The sequence below is a fragment of the Pseudopipra pipra genome, chromosome 5 (assembly GCF_036250125.1).
Source record: "Pseudopipra pipra isolate bDixPip1 chromosome 5, bDixPip1.hap1, whole genome shotgun sequence".
In the NCBI taxonomy this organism is placed as follows: domain Eukaryota; kingdom Metazoa; phylum Chordata; class Aves; order Passeriformes; family Pipridae; genus Pseudopipra; species Pseudopipra pipra.
Window position 1 is genome coordinate 63027081 of NC_087553.1, and position 22345 is coordinate 63049425.

Sequence of the window (22345 nt, forward strand, 5' to 3'; positions counted from 1 at the left end):
CTGGGGAATGAACTTTCTTTATGTTGTTTTTAACTGATGTTGCTCTTTCTTGATCCTAACTTGATCCTTAATACAAAGAGCATATAGTAAGAACTAACAGAATAATTCAGTGTTTTGCATTCTGGGATACATCAAGGCCTTCCTGGTAATTTGCAGAAGTACCAACAGATTCTTCTGTGCCTGGTCTCATCCTATGTGCCGATCTACAAAGCAAAGACAGAAGCATCACCATATTTAACCCAAATCCACTCATAATGTTCCTGTTTGAAATATTTTGGGGACAGATCCTGACTCTTTCCTTACATCTCTCAGTTTTACAGGAGACTCAAAGTTAGCTTCTAGCATGCGCTACGTGGAGACCCAGTCTATGCAGATTGGAGCTTCATATATGATACAGTTCAACTTGGTGATGGGCTGCGGTGAGGCATTCACTCCTCATATGGACAACCAGGTGAAACTGGAGTACTCCACCAACCATGGCCTCACATGGCATCTTGTTCAGGAGGTGAGGCTGGCAGCGAGGACTTTGTCTTCCATAAACTCTGCATATACAAAGATCATCTGAAATAACACTTCTGGCATTGAACAGAGAAAGATGTTTTTTCCTTTATCACCTTTCAATAAAGAAATTCTCGCTTGGAATCAGTCAAAATTACTATTAGACGTATTTAAACTGTTCTTCATAATATTTGGAAGAAAAGTATCTGAAAGCCTGAAATACAAAATTGTGACAGAAATGGATCAAGGTTGAGAAAAGAGCTGGGGCACAGTTAGACAAAGCTACAGGGTAATGGCTGAGATCTTTCCTGTGCTATTGCTTTGTTTTTCTGAGCAAAATGCATGTACTGTTTCCTGGAATTTAAATGGACAGAAATTCTTTCTGCCCTTGTGCGCAGCCATTTCGTAAATGGAAGGCGCATTCCTTCAGGGGATTGTAATGTAGAGACTTTCATCTCCCATCCCTGGTTCAAACACAGTCCGGGGCCATAATGACCGGCTGTTTCCCCCACTCTGCTGGAAGTGCAAATAGCAGTGTTGGCTGCTATTTCCCTGTGTGGCTCAGCCCTGTCTCAGCACAAATGTGAGTAGCGAATTTGGCCATGCTTTGTGCTTTTGTTTCCCCTCTTAGATCAAAAGCTGGACTTTCCCTGGCCTCAGGGTGAACTAACCAAGGTCCTTTGGCTGCCTCTGAGCGGGTTCAGAGGGTGTCAGGGAACTTGTCCTAGTGTGTTTTCACTGCCTGCTCTCCAGGCTCACAGAAGGATTTGTATGTCACGTTCCACATCTTCTGTGAGCTTTGCCCAGTTACCCTTAGCCATGTTGTATTTGGCACATTTACTTTGGTGGGCAGAATAGAGAAATGGCAGTAAATGAGTTTTTACACTTTGCAAATCTAAATCATGATTTCTTACCTTAAACTAAATTCAGAGGAAAGCTATAAATTCTGTATTTCAAATGCTGTTAGTGTCTTTTATACATGGCATCACCATGGTGTCCAAGAATAACTCCTAGTGGTGGGTGTTTGGAGTTTGTGCTTGCCACCAGTGGAAGATCAGTTGCCTTCAGATTTTAGTGCTCCTTTCCTCGCTGAATGAAGCTGAGTTCAGAGAGAAGAACTTGCAGCGAAATCGTTTTTCTCACACCACCCATATTGCTGTGATAAAAGACTATTTGTAGTATATTTCAAGGACATAATCTGGCAAATAAACAAAACACTAATTAATTAAAATGTTTGAAAGTTTTGTTTGCTTCACAAGCACTGATCAGACCCTGTTTTGTAAGATCTTTTAGGGGAGATGAATCAATGAAAACTGTTTGAAAATTGCTGGAAAGGAAATTAAGCCTTTAGAAAATCTACTAAAAGGAAGTCCCAGCAAAACAGAATAAGGTCTCAGATCTTCATTTAATACTCTAAGATATTTGAGCAATAAACATCTCTGTAAAATAATATATTCTGCCCTTGATCATATTTAATACATAACTATTAGTGTATAATTTAACTATATAAATATTCTTAATTGCCATTACTGCTGTAGAGAATCACTGCTTTAATATTAGTTTCAGAGCAGCCAAAGTGGGCTACTTGCATAAGCAGGTGTCTGTCCCTAAGGCCCCCTTCTTACCTGATACCCTCATGGGGGTGAGCACAGCAGTGAACAGCAAAAGACTCTTGGGCATGTGGGGATGGCATCTTGGGCATGTGGTCAGGAGAAGCTGTGCAGTGGCAGTGAGTGGCAGAAGGAACTCTCTGAGTGGGTACCTAGAACAGGATCATGCAGGTTGGTAATAACTTTCAAGCACGTTATTAATACCTCATCAAAACCATAACACAAAAGTTTTGGGTGCTATTCTGGCAATGTATATATAAATGAATGAACTATAGCAGAAAAAAATGAAGTAAATGAAGTAACATGGGAAGGGCAATTCTAGAAAACAGTAAGAAGCTGGGATAATAAACTTCATTTATGTTTAATATTAAAAAGATGTGATAATGATCATATTTTCTGAGTAGAAAAAAGAAAGTTTGGGGAACAGACCTCACTAGGAATCCAACTCAAGTGCTCTGCTGTGGCTCTGTCTGTTCCTGCTCCCCCCTGCAGATGGAGAATGTGGGCACAGCCAGCATGCCCAGGCAAGGGCTCACAAATAGGTCTCCAAAATGACTGGTATAATGTTCTGGAGTCTGGAGGTCACTTTCATAGACTTATTCTGTAGTGGTCTTGTCGGCTTCCTTCATAGTCCATGCTAGAGGATGGGGTGAAAATAGTAAAAAAAAAATGAGCTACACACCCTCATGGAGGAAAGCAAAACATTACTAGTCACTAATGCTAAACTCTTTAAAGACTTGTATGGCTTTTTTCCATCCTTAATTGTACTACTGGTTGTCTGAGAAATTTCTCTGCATCATGCCAGGATTTTTCTGCTTCTGGGTCTTTCACTCCAACATCTGGGCCCAGACAAGCTCCTATTTCTGTTGAATATTTAACCTTTCTTTCTGCTCCCGATTATTCCCTAACATTAAATCTGGTTTTGAAATGTTTTACTTTAAGGAATGTCTTCCCAGTATGCCAAGCTGTCAGGAGTTTACATCAGCAAGTATTTACCACTCTAGTGAATTTACTCAGTGGAGGAGAATCACTGTTCTTTTACCACAGAAGACTTGGTGAGCATTTATTTCTTCTCTTTAAAATTTTTTTTGGGGTGTAGATAATTCATCTGCTTTTAAATTGCTATGACAAAGAACAAGTTCTCTGTAGGTCATACTCAGGCCAGTAGGTGGGGTGCCAGAGCTGACCCAGTTGCAGGTATTTAACATAAAAATGCATTCCTTACATAATTAGAGAGTGAAATGTTGGGAAAGTCAACAGAAACTATTGTTTAGGATTGTTTTTAATACATACTCTGACTCTTCTAATAAAGTTCAGACCTTTTCAAAAATAGTGGTTCTTGTCTATAAATGCCCCATTGGAGGAAGGCTTTATTTGGATTGTTAGTTTTTATTTTGCACATTCCTTATTGTTTACATCTTCAGACCAAAGCCTTCTATAAACAATAACTAATGATTCATTTCTGGGAATTTTTTAACTTTTGTTTCTTTTTATAGCATGTCTTAAAAAATAACATTCTTTTCTGCAAAAAACAGCAACAGAAATTATGAGAAAGCCTTACACTAATCATCTTATTTTAATTAAACTACATTTGCCTGCCCTAAAATTTTTATTTTTTAACTACGTGGTTTCTTTCATTGTTTATTTTAAAGTCTTTATTATAATATACAAATAAAAAGTTGTCATAAATCCCGATAATCTTCAGGGCTTCCTTCATTTGAGAATTTAATTATTCCAATTAGAGTTACATTTTACTTATGCTTGACCTGAATCCATCACAGCAATTGCAATGAGAGCTTGCTCAGATTAAGTTATCATTGTATTTCCCCATCCTTCATCATTATTTTTTGCACTCTCCACGGCCTCCACACAACCTATTTCCATCAGTCACACCACAACGATACCTTCTTTCAACACACTGGCCATTTTTACTGTACAACCAATATTCAGAATTTCCTATTTACAGGCAAAATATAAATGGCAAATATAAAATCCTTAAAACATATCAGATCAGATAATACCAAATAGCACAAGTAAGTCTATGATTAAGTGCTTTGTAGTTAGATTATAATGTGCTGAATCTTACATGCCATTATGTTCTACCAGCTGCAAAATCTGTGGTTCACATAGGCACTTAGGAGTAAAAAGAGTGTCTACAATTTTTCAGGTTACACTCTAAAGCAGGCTGTTATTCTTAAATTTATTTATAAGATATATATACTGTACTCAAAGTTATTATTATACATTCTGTATTTGATGGTAATACCAATGTTATGGGCCTTTTCTTCTTTAGGATCTACTCATTTTTCTCAGCATATGAGGTGACAGAAGCAAACAATTTATTTTTAATTTAGGAGACTATGGGGAGAAATCATGATGGAGTAATAGCTGGGTTCCTGTTTTATGCTGTGCACAAATCATAAATATTTCACACTCTTTGCACAATCTTTTATCTGAAGGGATTCCTGTCTTTTACCAGAGTTTTGTTTGTAATTAAGGTACAAATTACCACTGAACATTTCTTTGCTTTTCATAGAACACATTTTCTGTGTTGTGTTGTGCTATGGCTTTATTGGGATGAAGAGGAAGATTGGCTGCATGTTCCTCACCGAAATCAATCCAGCACACCAGATGCATCTCAGCCACTTTCCCCTCTTTTTAACTCTCCTTTCCACTGGCAAGGAACAGGCTGAGGGCTCAGTAGTTCTTTTGGATTGAGATTGGGAGGGGATTTTTTATGCATTTTAAAAGCACGCTTACCAGCAGAGAGTAAGTTTCTGCCTTTCCAAAACCTGGGCATTCCTGTTGAACATTTAATGTGTGCCCTTCACTGCCAGCCCAGCCACACAGAGGGCATCCTACCAGGTGGCTGGTAGTGAACATGCTCCACAGGGATCTTCTTTGGGATGTCCTCCCTCCCTCCCCTATCCCTTTCCCACTTGTATTCCACTGCAAAAACCACCCATGGGCAAAATCTTAGTAATGGCCAGGAAGAACAGTGCAGAGGGGTAGAGCCAGGTTTGCTGCCTTCCCGAAACTGGGGTGAGAGCAAGGGTGCTTTGGAGAACTTCCTTTTGTCTCAACCCCTCAAGACAAAGGTTGCAACATACACACCCTGCCCTGTGCTTACTGCACAGGGAAATAAACCACCTAAGCGAGGATTCAGGAATGACTCGTTAGCCTTGCTCTGGCCCTTGGTAGCCTCAATTGTCCTCACACCCCTGCTCAGCCCTGCTACGGTTGCTGGAGATTTTATCCCTTCATGCACAGCTCTTACTGAAGGTTTGCACCTTGGGTGCATGGGTAGTGTCAGGCTGTGGCACTGTGCTGATGCAGCTGGAAAATTGTTCCTTAACAGCACCTATTTCTCTTGTAAAACTTTCTGGGTGTGCTGGTATTTCTGCACATCTGCAGATGTTCTGCATCTGTCAAGCATGATTTTGCAAGGTCCCTGTGTTATCTGAGATTTGGGATATTGGGAAATCTGTTGCAAGAGTGAGACTTGTATTGAAGAAGTGAAATGTATGCACCTGCTTACTGAAATTGTATTGTACTTGAACTGAACATTTCTAACACTGATGAAAATTAATTTCAGTTTTATGGGAGGCATTTACATATGAACAGGCCTTAATGAGATACAAGCAGCTGTCAGTTGCTGACTTCATAAACAAATCAACACCTAATGACTGAATGAGAGCTTCAGGATAATTGGGTAAATGTAATTATGGTAACTCAGAAGGTAGCAAATATAATTTTATCAGCCACAAATTTGCATTAGATCATTAGGGCTTTTAATATCAGGAGGGAAGGCAATGATTTTATTTTAACTCACATATCTGAAAAATTTTATAACAGAAAGAACATCAGTACTTCTGGGACATGATTTCCTTGTGCTTATGTAAAATGTCACACAGCAACAATGACTTTTATTTGACATCAACCTGACTTAGATATAATGTCGTCAGAAAGCCAGATTGCCTTCCAGTAGCATAAAGAAAAAAAAGAAAACAATATGAGGAACTAGGGAGGTTTATTTTACTTGTGCTGCACTTCCCATTTCAATAGATGTCCAAATGGTGATTGTCCAGAAAACCAGTATTTTATCACTGAGAATGCAGCTGACACTGATCTCCTTATTCTCTTTTCTTAATTAACATGGCTTTTTTTAAATTGTTGATTACCATTTTTAACAGCATAATTCTCTTAAGCTGTTGTTACCTTGAGGTGCAGAGCAGCCTTGGAAAGCTTTCAAAAACAGTAAGCAGGACTGGCTTTTCAGCAGCGTTGCTTTCACGATTGCCAATTCAGCCTAACACACATTATCCCTCACCCAGGGAGGAATCCGGATCTGTGACAGCTCTCGCTGCCCGCAGCCCTGTGACGGTGGCATCGCTTCCCGCGGGACCCCTGGCAGCAGCTCGGGGACCACGGAATTCCCGCAGTGGCAAAGCTGTCCCCAGGGGAGAGCTCGCTGTCTGCAGATAAAAATAACCCCTGCCCGCTGTGATGTGGCTCCCCGGGGACCATCCCCCATCGCCACACCTCCGTTTCGGCCACATGTTCATCTCCAGGCAGTAATGAGCCTCCTGCCTTCCTCCCCTCCCCTTAAATGGTAGAAACAAACCTCCTGCAATCGCTGCATTTATCTGGGGGAACTTCTAAGTCACAAGTGGAGCAGAGCACACCCTTGGCTTGACGTGCAGCCAACATCAGGAGTCTGAGGAGGAAGATGGAGATACCCCGGCAGCGTGTGGCCCTGTGCTCTGCACCTGGCAGGGGCAGTCCCCTGCATCAGAAATGGTACAGTGAGACTCTCCAGAGAAACACTTTGGTCAGGTGAAACCCACACAAGCCCCAGAAGGGGCTGTGGGCTCTGGTGTGAGCTCTGTGCCTCGCGGTGCAGGCTGAGCCCTGGGAACAGCCCCAAAGTGGAGCTGCACAGGGATCTTCTCAGTGGGGCCTCAGGTGTGGTGCTCCACTGGGCACAGAGGTGTTCTCTGTCATTACACAGGGCTGGGCTCTCCCCGCTGTTTGTGTAGGTTGGGTGTGAGCTTTGTGCCCCAAAACCAGCCGTGGTGCAGCTGCAAAGCCGCCCTGAAGGGTCATTTGCACCCGGCAGCTGCCAGTGAGAGGCAGAGTCAATGCCATCAATGCCACATCATGCAACACCAGGAGCTGTTTAGGGGACACCACCATTTGTTGGGCACCATGAAACTTCCATGGTGTGTAACACTGTACATTTCTTCCACTTTGCTGTAAATAACTCTAGGGTGCAGGGTCTCACACCCCACCTCTACCCATACACCATCCCTGATGAAAGCCAGAGATGCCCAACTACAATGCTCTCCCTTCTGTTACTTGGGAAAACAACATGACACAATTTTATTGTGCTGGGAGTTCATGGGTGTGTGTGTTTTCCTGCTTTAATACCATTCTTCTGTATCAGTATTGTTATTTCCTCAGCACACATTAGAGTTAGCACCAGTTTTTACTGCTCTTTCCAGAGCCTAAAACCTCTGTCAGGGCTCTCTGTGGTGCCATTGAAACTCTGTAGTGAACACGAACCTCACCACTGAGGTGATGTGCTGACTTCAGAGCACTCAAAAAATAAACAGTAAATAATTGTGGTGAATATTGACTGTCCGTTGTGCCTACACAAGCCTAGGAAGCTCTTCGTGTGCAGATTACTGGCATTGTGCACTTTTAATGTATAATTCATAGCTCTTCTAATGTAATCCATCAATACATTATATCCTGAGGGATTATTTAATCAGCATATCTGCCCCTGCAGATTAACTCTGTGTGCTGTAAAAATGCTTACAGTATTTGTGATATCAAACACAGATACTTAGAACAGACAACAAGGATCATTTCCATTAAAAATCAAGCCTTTGGGCACCTTCACTTGTTTTTTTTAAAGCAATTCAAAACTGGTATATTAAAAATTTCTGCACGCGTGTATTAAACTTCTGGTATGTGACTGAAAGGCCATCTGAATGGCTGACTGCTCTGCCACAGTGTCCACTTCAGCCACCCAGGCCGGCTCTATCTGTTTTTTTGCTTCCATACATGCGAGCAGGTGGCTCGGCCACCTTTACAATATTCATTTTAATAAGCCTTATTCCACATAAATTATTGGGGGTGGGGAAAGGGATTTTTATCTTAAATTAGAGTAACAGCATTATATCCTGTGCTGTCAAAATGTAACCATATGGCTCAGAAACAAGCTAGAAAAGAAGCTTCGTATAGGAACCACCTGCTTCTCATCCTCAGCTCCCTCCAACCAGCCCTTGGCCAGACACAGGCCTTTCCCAATTCAAGATCTGATTTTATAATTTTCAGTCAGCCTTGCTTTCTCTGTCCTACCCTTGCACAGCTCTGATCCAGCCTCAGTGCCCATATTGCCCCCACCACGAACGATTTCTGATTTTTGTTTCATTTCATGTGCAATATATTTTTTTTAGTCTCATTCCGGCACGAGCGTCAAGTGGAGGGTGTCTGCATACACCATCTGGGAGTGGCCACTAGCCAACATCTGTAACCTGTTGGATGTTCAGAGTTTGGCAGGACAGCTTGGAAAGGCTTGATGATGACAAAAATTGTTTTTCTCATGATTCAGTTTCTTCTCCAGCCTTGGTTTTTAAGTGTGGTGGATGTCAGGCTGGGTTTGGCTAGCAGGAGTCACTCCCATGGAAAATTTCAGTGTCCCATTGGACAATCTTCTAGAGGGCCAACAACAGGAATTGTTTAATAGATAATGTTAACTGACTTCACTATATTAAAGAAAAATAAGCTGTTGAAGATAAACTAACTAGAAAGGAGAAACTACAACAAGGTTTTTGCTTGAAGAATATTACAAATATCCAGAGTTTAGTTAGGCAAGAAATTTAATTCAGTGATTCCCCACCACAAACCTTGGGTGTTACAGATTTTGAGATGTTGTGCAGGAGCAAGCTGTTTGCAGTGTGGAAAAAAATACAAGCTATGAAGGAGGATCTTTGTCAAAAACTAGTGATCTCAATGTCACCAGAGACATGTGAGCTAAATCTAATTTAGAATCATCCTGACAAAAAGAAATTTTCATATCCAAGAAAAAACAGTCAACTATTGTTGTATGGGGGAAAAAAACGGGAGAAACACTTATACTCAGGAGCTTTAATAATTTTTTTAATAATAAATATCAGAAGGAACCTGTTTACACAACTTCTGACCTGTTAACTATGACCAAAAATATAAAAATCAAAGTCATGCCCTAGATCCACCTTTCTAGTTTTCCACCCATCACAGAAAGGGACTCAATAAAAATCCAGGAATACTCATTGTGAGGCTTGCCTTAAAATAATTCTCAAAATCCCTGTAATGCTTATATAGAAATGTCATCAATGACTGGAAAGTCCATTATATAGCCCTGTGCAGCAAGTGGCATTGTCTAGAAAGATAATTTACAAAGATCTGTCTTTGGTTGTGCCAGCCTTTGCAGCCTGGGCTGTGATTGTGATATCAACTTTATTTTTTTTAGTTACATTTTATCCTTTTTTTCCTACAGTTCTGTAAAGAGTCACAAAGTAAAGCATTGTTATTGCTTTTAAGGTCCAGTGCCACGCGTTTCCGCTGGAGTCAGTGCTACTACACAGCCCAAGATGAGTGGGCCTTGGACAACATCTACATTGGACAGCAGTGTCCCAACATGTGCAGCGGGCACGGCTGGTGCGACCACGGTGTTTGCAGGTATAAATCCCTTGTCAGTCCCTCTTAACAATGGTCTCCTGATACTTCAGGTATCTTATTACTTTCCATAATTTTCTTTTCTTGGCTGTTGTTCTTATTTTTAGATTAAACATTAAAAAGTAAAAGCACTATGGAGGGGTTAGACCATTCAAGCAACATTAACAGCCAGTTGCTCCATAACATCTGTCCAAGGACTCTTACCCTTGGCAGATCCAAGCATTGGAAGAGCTTTCAGTGGCACAGAGCTGCCCTGCTGCAGGTGTCCTGGTGGCCTCTCCAGCCCTTTGCACAAGAACCCCAGGGACGAGCTTAGTGCTGGAGCTGTTTTGCTGGGTCAGAAGGATGCCAGGGACCAGCTCAGCACTGCTAGGAAGCTGCTGTCAGAATGGGTGCAATACCAAGGGCACAGACTACTGCCTGCCAGCTTCAAACTTTCTGGACACCACAGGGATTTTTTTTAGAAATAAAATACAGGGGGGTTTTCCAGTTGTTCTAGTTTATTTCCATGTTCCAAAATTCCAGTCCAAGAATGATTTGTTATTTCACATCTAATTTTAAAAGGTCACTGCACAACCTTAACTAATTGTCAGTGTCAAATAAAGTCTTTAAAAGCTTGTTACATTTACACTTCTTTCCAGGTGTGACTCAGGGTTTCGGGGTACTGAATGTCAGCCTGAAAATCCCCTTTCTTCAACCATCATGTCTGATTTTGAGAACCCAGACACCCTGAAGACAGAGTGGCAGGAGATTATTGGGGGAGAGATCGTCAAGCCTGAAGAAGGCTGTGGAGTCATCTCATCTGGCTCCTCGCTCTACTTCAACAAGGTACTAAAGAGGGATGGGAGACGGCAAAAGGCACATTCTGTAGGTTTGAGTGGAGCATGATGTGGTTGTATGGCAAAGAAAAAGGAGGTGGCAGAAAGCTGCACGCAGTATTAGAAGTGCATTAAGCAGCACAGATGTGCTCTGCAGGTAAAGAACAAAACAGTCAAAAGAGATAGGGAAAGACATATGCATTATGTATTCAAGAAATACCAGCTGTAATGAAAGGAAGTAAATTACCAGTGTGCTGTACATTCATAATGTCTTAGTTGTATATTTTCTGTTTTAAGACTTAGTTCTTAGCATTCGACACCTCCCATTTGATTTGTCTGTACTGTTCTGGGTAAGAGATGGAGAAAGGTTGGCTTTCCATGGGACAATCAGCTTAATTTGAGATCATAGGGCCAAAACTAGTGGAAAAAAACAACTCCTCCAGGATTTTAGATAGTGGTTAGCCTGTAGGAGTGTACTTTTTTGCATAACTTGGATGCTTTGCAGACAAAAAATAATAGAACAGAAAAGAGATATAGGGAATTCTGCTAATTAATAGCAATTATAACTAAAATAAAAAGATATCTTTATTACCAGATGTAAGATTACGGGTTGTAATCACAGACTTATTTTTTTTATTGTTCTTCCTCGGGTCTAGTACTAGGGTTTGTTTTGTTCTTAATTGAAAGGAAGAGTATAAATGCAGCTATGTGCTTCTCTTTTAAAGAGAAGCTTTAAAAGATCACACTGCCATTGCTGTCATGAGAGCCAGATTAGTCCCAGAAGAATAACCCAATATGCAATGCTGTGTAATTGTGTGTTGTTTACCTCATTACAAAAATCTAACCCATGAAATAATTTTCAGCACTCCTACATAGTCTCACATCCAACTCCCCTGGAAATACAGCTTTGCACTGAAAACTTTATAATAGACCAATCAGTATAACTAGCTAATTGTGATAATTGGATTTTTTTATATAATTGTCTTCTCTGTTAGATGTTTTTCCTTCTGGCTCAGTTCCTTATGCCAAGTTTCTCAAAAGTAGTTTGCTAAATTAGAATGAACCTGCTATGATCTTTCTTCTGATTTTTGCTAAGGAGGAGTGAAAAACTCATTTAGAAATTCTTGGCTTCCTTCTATTGATCTCTAAGGGTTAGGTTATCATTCATTTCTGGAGTAGTAGCAGTCTGTGTGCTGTCAACAGAAGGTGGTTTATTTAATTTCTGTTTAGATCTTTTTCAAGGTGTCTAGTGACCATGCTGGTGTATAATAAAAAATTATTTTTATAGTTGCCCAACATTTCTGTATTGTTTTGGGGAACTCATATTCACAGGCTCCATTTCTTTTCATTTGCTCAAACAGCCACTTTTTATTTGAATGTCTAATGTTTGCTGCCACAATCAATTACTACTGCCAGAATTAATGTTGGCTGTGTTCTGATAACCCTCTGTTTTTGTTTTACAACTCATTTTAATCAATTGTGGGCGTGTTTACAGTACAAAGCTTTTTCAATTAGCCTCTGCAATTCCTCTGAGGTTTTATGCCACTTGTGCCCTTTCTTAATTAACCTGGTTCCGTGATTACCCCTTTGGCAGGCAAAGCTTCTCTGGGGTGTGTGGAAAACCCACTTGCAATAGTTTCGTTGGGTATGCTCAGCCAGCCAGGCAACACCTGCCCATGGGGCAGCAAGGGTGTTTGCATCATTATTACCCATTACTGGTTTGATTTGATGATGATTATTTCAAATTAGTGAGTGTCCAAATGAAGCTGTGAAAGTAAACTACCAAGAGATTATCAGTGTCACCTTGGCCAGCCATCTGAGGCTGCACTGGAAAGCTCAGGGCTGCGCCCAAGCCTGAGCTCATCTTCTTCTCACGGCACCATCCAGGAGGGATTCGCTCAGCTGGGAATAAACCAGCAAATAAACCAAGACAGCAGGCAACATTCAAAACCAAATCAGTATGACTGTATCTATATGAGCTTTTTGAGAGTCAAAGGATGCCTCACAGGTTTTAGTTGTCATCAGTGGTGCAAGCTAACTGAGCTTCAAACCCACATGTGTTCAGCTTCTGGAAATTAGTCTCATGGTGTGAGGTGGCCTTTTTGGTAGGGTCTGCAAATGAGCTATGGACCCAGGCTGTTACACCAGCAAAGCAAAACGTTCTGAGAAAGAAAGCACTATACATTTATCTGCTGGGCTTACCCTGAACTGGGTAGAAAGAGGTGGTTAGTCAAACAAGATTTAAATTCATCTATCATCCTTAAAAAACAGAGATGGTATTTTAAATCTCAGCTCATAATCTTGTTCCTTGTGTTCAGCTAGATCACGTTACTTGCTTACCTCAAGTTTGTCTGGAAATTTACGATGAAGATCATAAATGTACAAGTGACAGAGAAAAGAAAAATATTGCTTAAAACATAGGCATCATTATATAACTTAGCCCAGCTTTTCCTTTTTGATACCTTTTTATGAGGTAAACCCATGAGTTTTTAGGGAATCAGAAACAGTGGACATGTTGACAGTTCTGCTCCATTTTGGGGGGTGGTGCCAGGTTGCAGCTACTTTAATAAATGCAGAAATATGATCCTTGCATCCTCCCTCTGGCTGCACATATACAGGTTTGGCTTACCTGTAAAAGCCTGGGGCAGCACGGTGCTGTGCTGGGGCAGGGTTGTGTCAGATGCAGGGCATGCAGGACACCTCCATGGGGACACTGCTCTTGTCCTGTGTCCTGCCTTGCTGCAGGCAGCTTCCTGTCACATATCAGCATCTTGTAGGTTGGTTGATGTGCAAGCCCACAAGTTCAGCTTCAAGCACCAGGGCACAAAGGGAAGAGGGGTATGGGATAATTCCAGTTACAAAAAAAAAGGTTTTTAAACCTTAAAGCTTTTTTTTAGATGAATATGCTCAGTCCTCCTTTGCTATCATGGGACCACAAAGTGACCACACTGACCTGCTAGAACTCAAAAACGGTCTTGGAAAAGCCATTCACTAAATTTTACAAGGCTGTTTTTTTCTCTCAGCTGTACTTAGGTAAACATGAAACCAAATCCACAGTTTTTGTTTGAGAGGTTCCTGATTTACAATACTTACTAGGAAAAAAGCATAGTTTTGTGTAGGAACAAATCTTATTTGGGTGATACATGAAGAGAAAATGCCAAGCCCCGGTTCTTGTATAGGAAGTGGGCTTCAAGCAACAGGTATTATAGGGGCTGATTTCACATGATCAGGTAACCCTATGCAGTGCAAGATTTAAGTGGGGAGATGAGATGTCAGAAATAGCCTTTTACATCTCTGAGCGTTATTGTTAAAAAGCTGAAAACTTAAAAATTTAACCCTGTTTGATTCAGATATCCAGCATCTGCTCTTTATCTTCTGGATGTACTTGGGACCTTGAAGGAATGAGATGAAATAGTTGTGTGGAAATCATGTTGTGTAGTTGCATTGTATGTTGAAATCTAGTAATAAAAATACTTGTGGGATAATATCAGGGTCATTAAGACATAAAGGATGGCCAAAAAGAATAACTGAGAGATCAAATTAACACAAAATTCAATGTTCTCCATGTTGTGTAATTTTCTGTGAAATATTAATCTGTGTTGAATTTTAAATATTTCTATTCATAATGAAGGTGTCATAATTAAAATTATTATTGCCGTCTGTTCTTTGTATCGTAGGCTGGAAAAAGACAGTTGGTAAGCTGGGATTTGGACACAACATGGGTGGATTTTGTACAGTTTTACATCCAAATAGGAGGAGACAGTTCTTCATGCAATAAACCTGACAGCAGAGAAGAAGGTGTGCTGCTGCAGTACAGCAATAATGGTGGTATCAACTGGCAGCTACTAGCAGAAATGTATTTCTCTGACTTCAGCAAACCCAGGTATAATTTTGGTCTAAATTATACCCATACTGCATCAGCTTTTAAAAAAATATTTCTCAATTTATGAAAACATGAATAATAATTTCAGGTTATAATGTTTAAAGCCATCAATATATGGAAACTTTTTCAGGCTCCCACAGTAAACTCCTGTCACTAGGAATAAAAAATGTAATGAAAGTGGACCTTTAAAAACTGAAGTAAAATGTAAAGTTTCCTATTACCCCCCATATGAAACCTGACTAAAATTCTAATATCTGCAAAACATTAGCAAGCAAATACAGAACTTGCCCAAAAGAGGTGTAGAAATCTGCCATTTCCTCTGACTCTGGTTTCAGATCTAATGAACATGTATTAATGTCACATAAAACAAAAGCTCCTTTAAATAAGTATTTAAGGAAGAGAAGAATTCATGTTCAGCATTTCAAATTTGCTGTAAGATACCTTGCCAGTGAAAATTTAAACTGTTGTCTGCATAAGTATTAACATTATTTCTGTTACCTATCATCCATGTCTTTCAACATGCAAATAATTTTATTTTCCCACCTTGTCATTTTGCATTGCAATGAACAACGCTTTCAGAAGGACTTCTGTAACTTGGCAGACTGTCTTTTTCTAAAGGCCATCTAGGCACTTGGAAGTATAAAACTATTGAATTTTGTTTAGAATACAATAGAATAAAATAGAATTGACTATTTCAGTTGGAAGGGACCTAGAGTGATCATCCACTCCAACTGCCCAACCACTTCAGGGCTGACCAAAAGTTAAAGTGTGTTATTAAGGACATTGTCCAAATGCCTCTAAAACACTGACAGGCCGGGGGCATCAATTACTTCTCTAGGAAGCCTGTTCCAGTGCTTGACCACACTCTTGGAACAAAAATGCTTCCTTGTGTCCAGTCTAAACCTCCCTGGCACAGCTTTGAACCTTTCCCATGAGTCCTGCCACTGGACACCAGGGAGAAGAGCTCAGCATCTCTCTCTCCATATCCCCTCCTCAGGAAGCTGTAGAGAGCAATGAGGTCACCCTTCGGCCTCCTTTTCTCCAATCTAGACAAGCCCATATCCTTAGCCGTCCCTCATAAGTCCTTCAGCTCTTTCACCAGCTTTGTTGCCCTCCACTGGATGCATTCAAGGACCTTCACATCCTTCTCAGACCATGGGGCCCAGAACTGCACACAGTGCTCAAGGTGAGGTCACACCAACACTGAATACAGGAGGACAGTCACCTCTTTTGAGCAGCTGGTGATGCTGTGTTTGGTGCACCCCACATTTGCCCTCTTGGCTGCCAGGGCATGCTGCTGACACCTTTTGAACTTGCTGCCGACACCTTTTGAACTTGCTGCCGACCAGCACCCACAGATCCCTTTCTGCAGGGCTGATCTCCAGCCACATCCAGATTATACTTGTGCTCAGTGTTACTCCATCCTAGGCACAGAATCGACATTCCCACTTGTTAAATTTCATCCCATTAATCAATCCCAATGCTCCAATCTGTCAAGATCCCTTTGAAAGACCTCTTGATCCTCAAGAGAGTCAACCTCCCATTTTGGTATCATCAGCAAACTTGCTAATGGTGCATTCAACACCTGCATCCAGATCCTTGAGAAACATATTGAACAGGAGTGGCTCTAGGATTGAACCCCGAGGAATACTGCTGGTGACCAGTCACCAGCCAGATGTAGCCCCATTCACCTCAACCTTTGAATTCTGCCCTTCAACCAGGTCTTCACCCAGCATACCCTGAAACCACTCTTCCAACGGTTGGACAACCTGTCCATAAGGGTGCTGTGAGGTACAGTATCAAAAGCCGTACTAAAATCCAGAAAAACTACAGCTACCACCTTCTCTTCAGGACACACCCAACAAAGAAGCTAAATACTGAAACCTTCATCACTAGGCATCCAATACATTGGTTTTAGACAAAATATTGCCCTTCTGAGCAATCAAGAGTGATGGTCCTTACAGAACATAGCTATGCAGATTTATTTTCCTGCTGTTTCAAATGCAGTCTAGATCTTTTTTGACAATTCCTTACTCTCCAACACATAAATCTCGGAATCCTCTGGAAAACAACAGTTTCTTCTCCTATCTCTGCCTCACTGGCAAATGAAGCAGAGTCCATGACACAAAATAACATGAGATATAAAGAAAGAGTGCCAAAAATATTGTATCTAGAAATGCATATATGTAAGTTGTCTTAAACAGGATTGAGAAAGTAACTAATTGTTGTACTTTTGACATAAGTGTGATTAGGTTTGAAAATTTAACTTTTATTTAACATCATTTTAGTAAGCTGTTTCCTAAGTCAAACGTAAAGCAAACTGAGACAAACTCAAGTTCTTTTATAAACATATGTATAGGAGGGCTGAAATATTTTTACCCGCAGAAGAAGGCTTTGCTACATAATCTATTGCATTGTAACAGAAGGATGCTTTTTTCTACAAATAGGACCAATCAGCAGAAGAGAATGAGAAATTAATTTTGCCAGCATATTTCACTATTACTTCCTGGCACCAGAAGAACATTAAGACTTGTTGAACATGGATCAGCTGAACAGTTTAATTCAAAGCTGTAGAGTTCAAATCAGTTCCTTATTGTGCTTGGCAATATAGTAATAGATAATAAAAAATAGACATTTTCTTAAAGAGTTTACATTTGCCACAGACAGGAAGGATAAAGACAGCTTCTTCATATGCAGTGTATAAATAGGTATCTAGATATATAGGAGGTTAGAATAATAGAATCATTGAATCATTAAGGTTGGAAAAGACCTCCAAGATCATTGAATCTCATGTTTGACTGAACACCACCATGTTATAGCACTAAGTGCCACATCCAGTCATTTTTTGAACACTTTCAGGGGTGGTGACTCCACTACTGCCCTGGGCAGCCCGTTCTAATGCTTAACCAGCCTTTCAGTGAAGAAATTATTCCTGTTGTCCAATCTGAATCTCCCTGGCACAATTTAAGGCTATGTCCTCTTGTCGCTGGTTGCCTGGGAGATAAGGCCAACCCCCACCTTGCTACAGCCTCCTATCAGGTGGTTGCAGACAGTGATAAGATCTCCCCTGAGCCTCCTCCAGACTAAACAACCCCAGCTCCCTCAGCTACACCTCATATGACTTACTCTCTTGGACCCTTTGTCAGCTTTGTTGCCCTTCTTTGGAAATGCAAATGACTTTGAACTTGTAAGATAGATGCCCCTTTTCCCTCTTCAGTGGTACATTTCTCTACAAACTGTGCTCTCTAAAGTTCTGCTTCACTTCTGTTCTTCAGGTTTGTCTATCTGGAGCTGCCAGCTGCAGCCAAGACACCTTGCACTAGGTTTCGCTGGTGGCAGCCCGTGTTTTCAGGGGAAGGGTATGATCAGTGGGCCATCGATGACATCATCATCCTGTCAGAGAAGCAGAAGCACATCATTCCTGTTGTTAATCCCACTTTACCACAGGTAATAAGCAAGAGCAGGCTCTGGGCATCCCCACAAACCAGGGACCATCCTCTCTGTTAGGAGACTTTTGTTTGAATATAATTTTCTTTGAAAATGTTGGGTCTATTTAAAGAAGCATCTGTAGTGTTTGCAGCTGTGTCTCTATGTGGGAATAACTTGGGTCTTATCACAAAATCATCAGGCTCATAATCTTTGTGACAGATGATGTAATGATGTATTTCCTCAAAAAGTAGGGACTGAAGTTTTGGAAATTACAATTTTTTGAAAATGACAGAAAATACAAATTGCAAAATTTGAAAGTTGATCATTTGGGGAATTATTCTGAAGTCACACTGCAAGGTGAGAGTACTTGTGGCTTTCCTTTTCATTTCTAACAGAACTTTTATGAAAAGCCAGCATTCGATTACCCTATGAACCAGATGAGTGTGTGGTTAATGCTGGCCAACGAAGGGATGACCAAAAATGAAAGTTTCTGCTCTGCCACGCCCTCCGCCATGCTCTTTGGTAAATCAGATGGAGACCGGTTTGCAGTGACTCGAGATTTAAGTCTGAAGCCTGGATACGTCCTGCAGTTCAAGGTATTCCTTAAACATAAATCCCTGCAAGAATATCCCTAAAATTGCCCTTAGCCAATACTTGCAAGATGCCACTGTGGCCACAGTTCAAATCAACATGATAAACTAGACCATTGCATAGAAAGATGTGAAGAGCAGAAGTATGAATTCAAACAGCATAAAATGCCGTTCTGCTTTCTGGAAGGATAGCCAAAACCTTGGTGCAGGAGAGCATTTTTACCCCTCTGGAAAAGTTTTAAAGCTTTTTGTTCTTCAATACATTTCACAAGTGGGTTGAAGTGACTGTCATTGTATTCGAGTCAGTACCAGGAAATGCTACTGCAATGTCAAGCAAAAAAGGATTTATCCCGTCTGGGGCTCCATGAGTACAAAAGCTCCAATGTGGTTTGCGTACATTTTTGTATTTTAAACTATTTAAGGACTTACAAGCTGCTCTGTACTCCAGTGTGGGTTTTTCATATAATTTACTTCATTGTGTCAATGAATATAGGCTCCAATTAGCATTTTCCTCTTTAAAGGGCTTACAGAAATTTCAGTGGTCTGACAATACATCAGAATATGGGCTCCAAAGAAAGTATATTTGCTTTGACAAGCTCTTGTTTCTGAACCCTAATCAAAATTTTATTGAGTTTATAATGAAATCCCATTGGTGAATTCTGGAGGTTGGTTGCAATGCAATTTTAATGAGCTCACCACAAATACATGGTCCTTACATAATTGGTGGATACAGACACTGAATAATTTACAAGTGGAATTATTAAAGAGATCAGATGTTTACAGGCAGCTTTTCAAATATAATTCCCACAGTTCTATAAATAGGAAAGTTAGTTAGAAATAATGGAATTTGTAAAATAATCTCATTTCATCTAAAAGTTATGCTAATGAAATGCTATACAAACCGAGGGATTTCAGTACAATTTCTGAGTGAGTTTTGCTTGTAGTTTTATACTTTAAACTAAGACACAAAAATATCTCAATGTATCAATACTATTTAGCCTGAAAAAAGATGCTATTTACCTCTTCACCACTTTCCTCTACTTCAGTGACTAAGTCTCCCTTCTGTAGGTTTGATGAGCAGCAGCATTTAAAAAAATTTTTAGGCTAAAAAAATCAATACTTAAAAATGTTTCATACACATTTCATCACTGAAGCACTTGGCAATGTAACACAAATACACAAAACATAAACAACATGTATCACAGAACAGTGAGTTCTTCTTTATAAAGTCTATCATTTAAGGCCTGAATTCAGACTTTTTTGGAAAACTTTTAAACCAGCCTGCACATAAATGTGTTTGTCTTATTTGCATGCTTTAATTTTAAGCATACGGTTAAATGCTTCTGTAAGTTTGTGAAATTTCCATTTTAAATAGCAAGCTGGAATAATTTTGCATTGATAAACTCAAAGACAGCAATTTGTCAGAATTATTTCATTTTACATTAATGATTTTGTTTTACATTTTACATTCTATAGCTCAAGTAGAATTCCTGTAGGAAAATAATGAAAACTAATATTTTTCTTATAGCTTGAAAAATGAAACTGAAAACTTCAAATCAGCAGTTGATTTTTGTCTTGGTTACATTCTCTTTTCACATTTTAATATGCATTTTTCTACTTAACCCAATTTTACTCTATTCTGAGGGCCCAAGCTGCAGTGTCAACTCCCAGACATCATTCCTGCAAGGCCAATGACAAGGCTGTGGTCAGGGCTCACCTGGGAGTCAGACTGATCCTCTGGTCACACTGGGCAGACTGCAGATGGGATGGATCTCAGAGTATACAGCTCTTCCCACGCTTGGGCATAGAGGTGCCTGTGCAGATTTTGCTGTTTGGGGCATGCTACGCACAGAGAGCCTTGAAAAGTTCTTTGCACCTTTTGGTGTGCTGGACTCAGCAGCCTTAATGAAGGGATAGTGGGAATTTTTACTGAGACGTCATATACATGTAGGAAACAGAGTCCTACCATCAGTCCTACCAACCCCTGCCCAGGGTTTCAAAGCAAGTGTTTGGAGATTAAGCCTCCCAAACCAAAAAGCCAAAGGTGGTCTGTAGACAATAAATACTAATAACAGTGCAGGTTTCTTCAGCTCATATCTGATGCTCTGCTTTTTTTGCAGCTGAACATTGGTTGCACCAACCAGTACAGCAGCTCAGCTCCCGTTCTGCTTCAGTACTCACATGATGCTGGGCTCTTCTGGTCGCTGGTGAAGGAGGGCTGCTACCCTGCTTCTCCGGGCATGAAGGGGTGCGAAGGGAGCTCCCGGGAGCTGAGCGAGCCCACCGTGTACCACACGGGAGACTTTGAGGACTGGACAAGGATTACTATTGTTATCCCCAGGTCGCTTGCAGCCAGGTACTGTGCATTGTAAACCAGTGATGCCAGTGGGACCCATGAATTAACTGCTGCTTCTGTGATGCCACACTGGGAAAAAGTTGCAAAGCTGTGAATAAAAGCAGCTTTAAAAAATGGCAGATCTGGGAAAAATATACTGTGCTCCCCAAAACAGGGAGACATTTTCCATTTTAAAGGTGTCAGATTGTTCTATAGAACTAAATTACAAAGCAGCAAGGCACCCAACACATTTTAATTTGACATCAACCATCGTCTGTCTTTATATATATCAGTTAGGTCAGAAGCACCAGCAAGAGTGTAATAAGTCACATGAATCAAATAAGCCAGTTGAACAGGATTAATTTTAGTTACCACTGGGCAAAGAAACCTTAGAAAGGTATTTGGGCTGTTGTGTGATGTGCTGTGTCACTGAAGGTGGCCAGGAGAGCCAAAGGCAAAACAGGGAGGAATAATAGGTGTGCTCACCTGCAAGCATGACCTCAGCATCGGGTTAATACTGGTGAGAAAATATCAGATGCTGGAAGACACAAATAAGCCTTGAAATCAGGCAGCTTTTCTCAATCTCACTTGGATTTGGCTGAAGTTTCTCACTCCTCTTACTCTCTGTCTCACCCCAGCAGTAAAACAACCCAATCCAATTTGCTGGCTGCACCAAGCGCTGCCAGCATCTGTCCCCACTGAGCCCCTGGCCATGTCCCTGCTGCCTCCTGCCTCTCACCCCCCAGGCAACTGCTCCAGTGCTGCCGTGGGGTTTCAGCCCCATCGTTCTGCCATGGACTCATCATCCTCAAGCCCAGGCACAGATTTTGAGTGTGTGGCATATTTTGTAGCAGGAGAGCTGATGCCTTTGCCGCAAGGACTCGAAATAGCAGCGTGTACCATAACAAGTTTGTCTTTTCTTCAGTAATTAGCCAATAAAAGCAGGTGCCAAATTGCACAGATCTGACACCAGCTGATTTGATTTACCCAAAACAAGCAGTGCAGAATCAATAGCAGCAATCTGTTTAGCATTATGTTCAGTAATGTGATCAGGAATAAGAAGCTGATGCTAATACATTAAAAATGTAAGTATTGTGACTCCAATGAGGCTCTTGGCAGGTTGAAAACTGGATTTGTTGTGGGTCACTTCAGAAGTTGTGGCTTATGGGTTAACCAGAAAGGCTCACATTTCATCAGTTGGTACAGAGCCCGAGCAGGATGATCACCTACCTACCAAATCCCAGTGCACAGCAGAAAAAGGGAAGCAATAGGTTTATCATATTTTAGGCAGAGTAGAAAGGAGAATCTTAGTTAATCCATTAGATTGGCAGTGAGATTTTAAATCTCTTCCCCTCTCTGGAGCTCCTATAAAATGATTTAGTTAAAAGCTAAATACTGAAAATGAATTACCAAAATATTTTTTCTTCAACAAATTTCCTATGCAGTGGATCAGCTGG

General features: G+C 40.7%; 1 protein-coding gene across 2 annotated transcripts in view; it reads left to right on the forward strand.

Annotated features, from left to right (window-relative positions):
- The window catches only part of RELN (reelin), a 279986-nt gene that overhangs the window by 194187 nt on the left and 63454 nt on the right, over window positions 1-22345 (forward strand). For both annotated transcript variants that reach the window (XM_064656747.1, XM_064656748.1), the window contains exons 21-28: window positions 313-505; window positions 3051-3163; window positions 9699-9836; window positions 10475-10661; window positions 14329-14534; window positions 17810-17981; window positions 18359-18559; window positions 20674-20909. In XM_064656747.1, coding sequence (XP_064512817.1) covers window positions 313-505; window positions 3051-3163; window positions 9699-9836; window positions 10475-10661; window positions 14329-14534; window positions 17810-17981; window positions 18359-18559; window positions 20674-20909 — 1446 coding nt within the window. The remainder of the gene's footprint in view (window positions 1-312; window positions 506-3050; window positions 3164-9698; window positions 9837-10474; window positions 10662-14328; window positions 14535-17809; window positions 17982-18358; window positions 18560-20673; window positions 20910-22345) is intronic.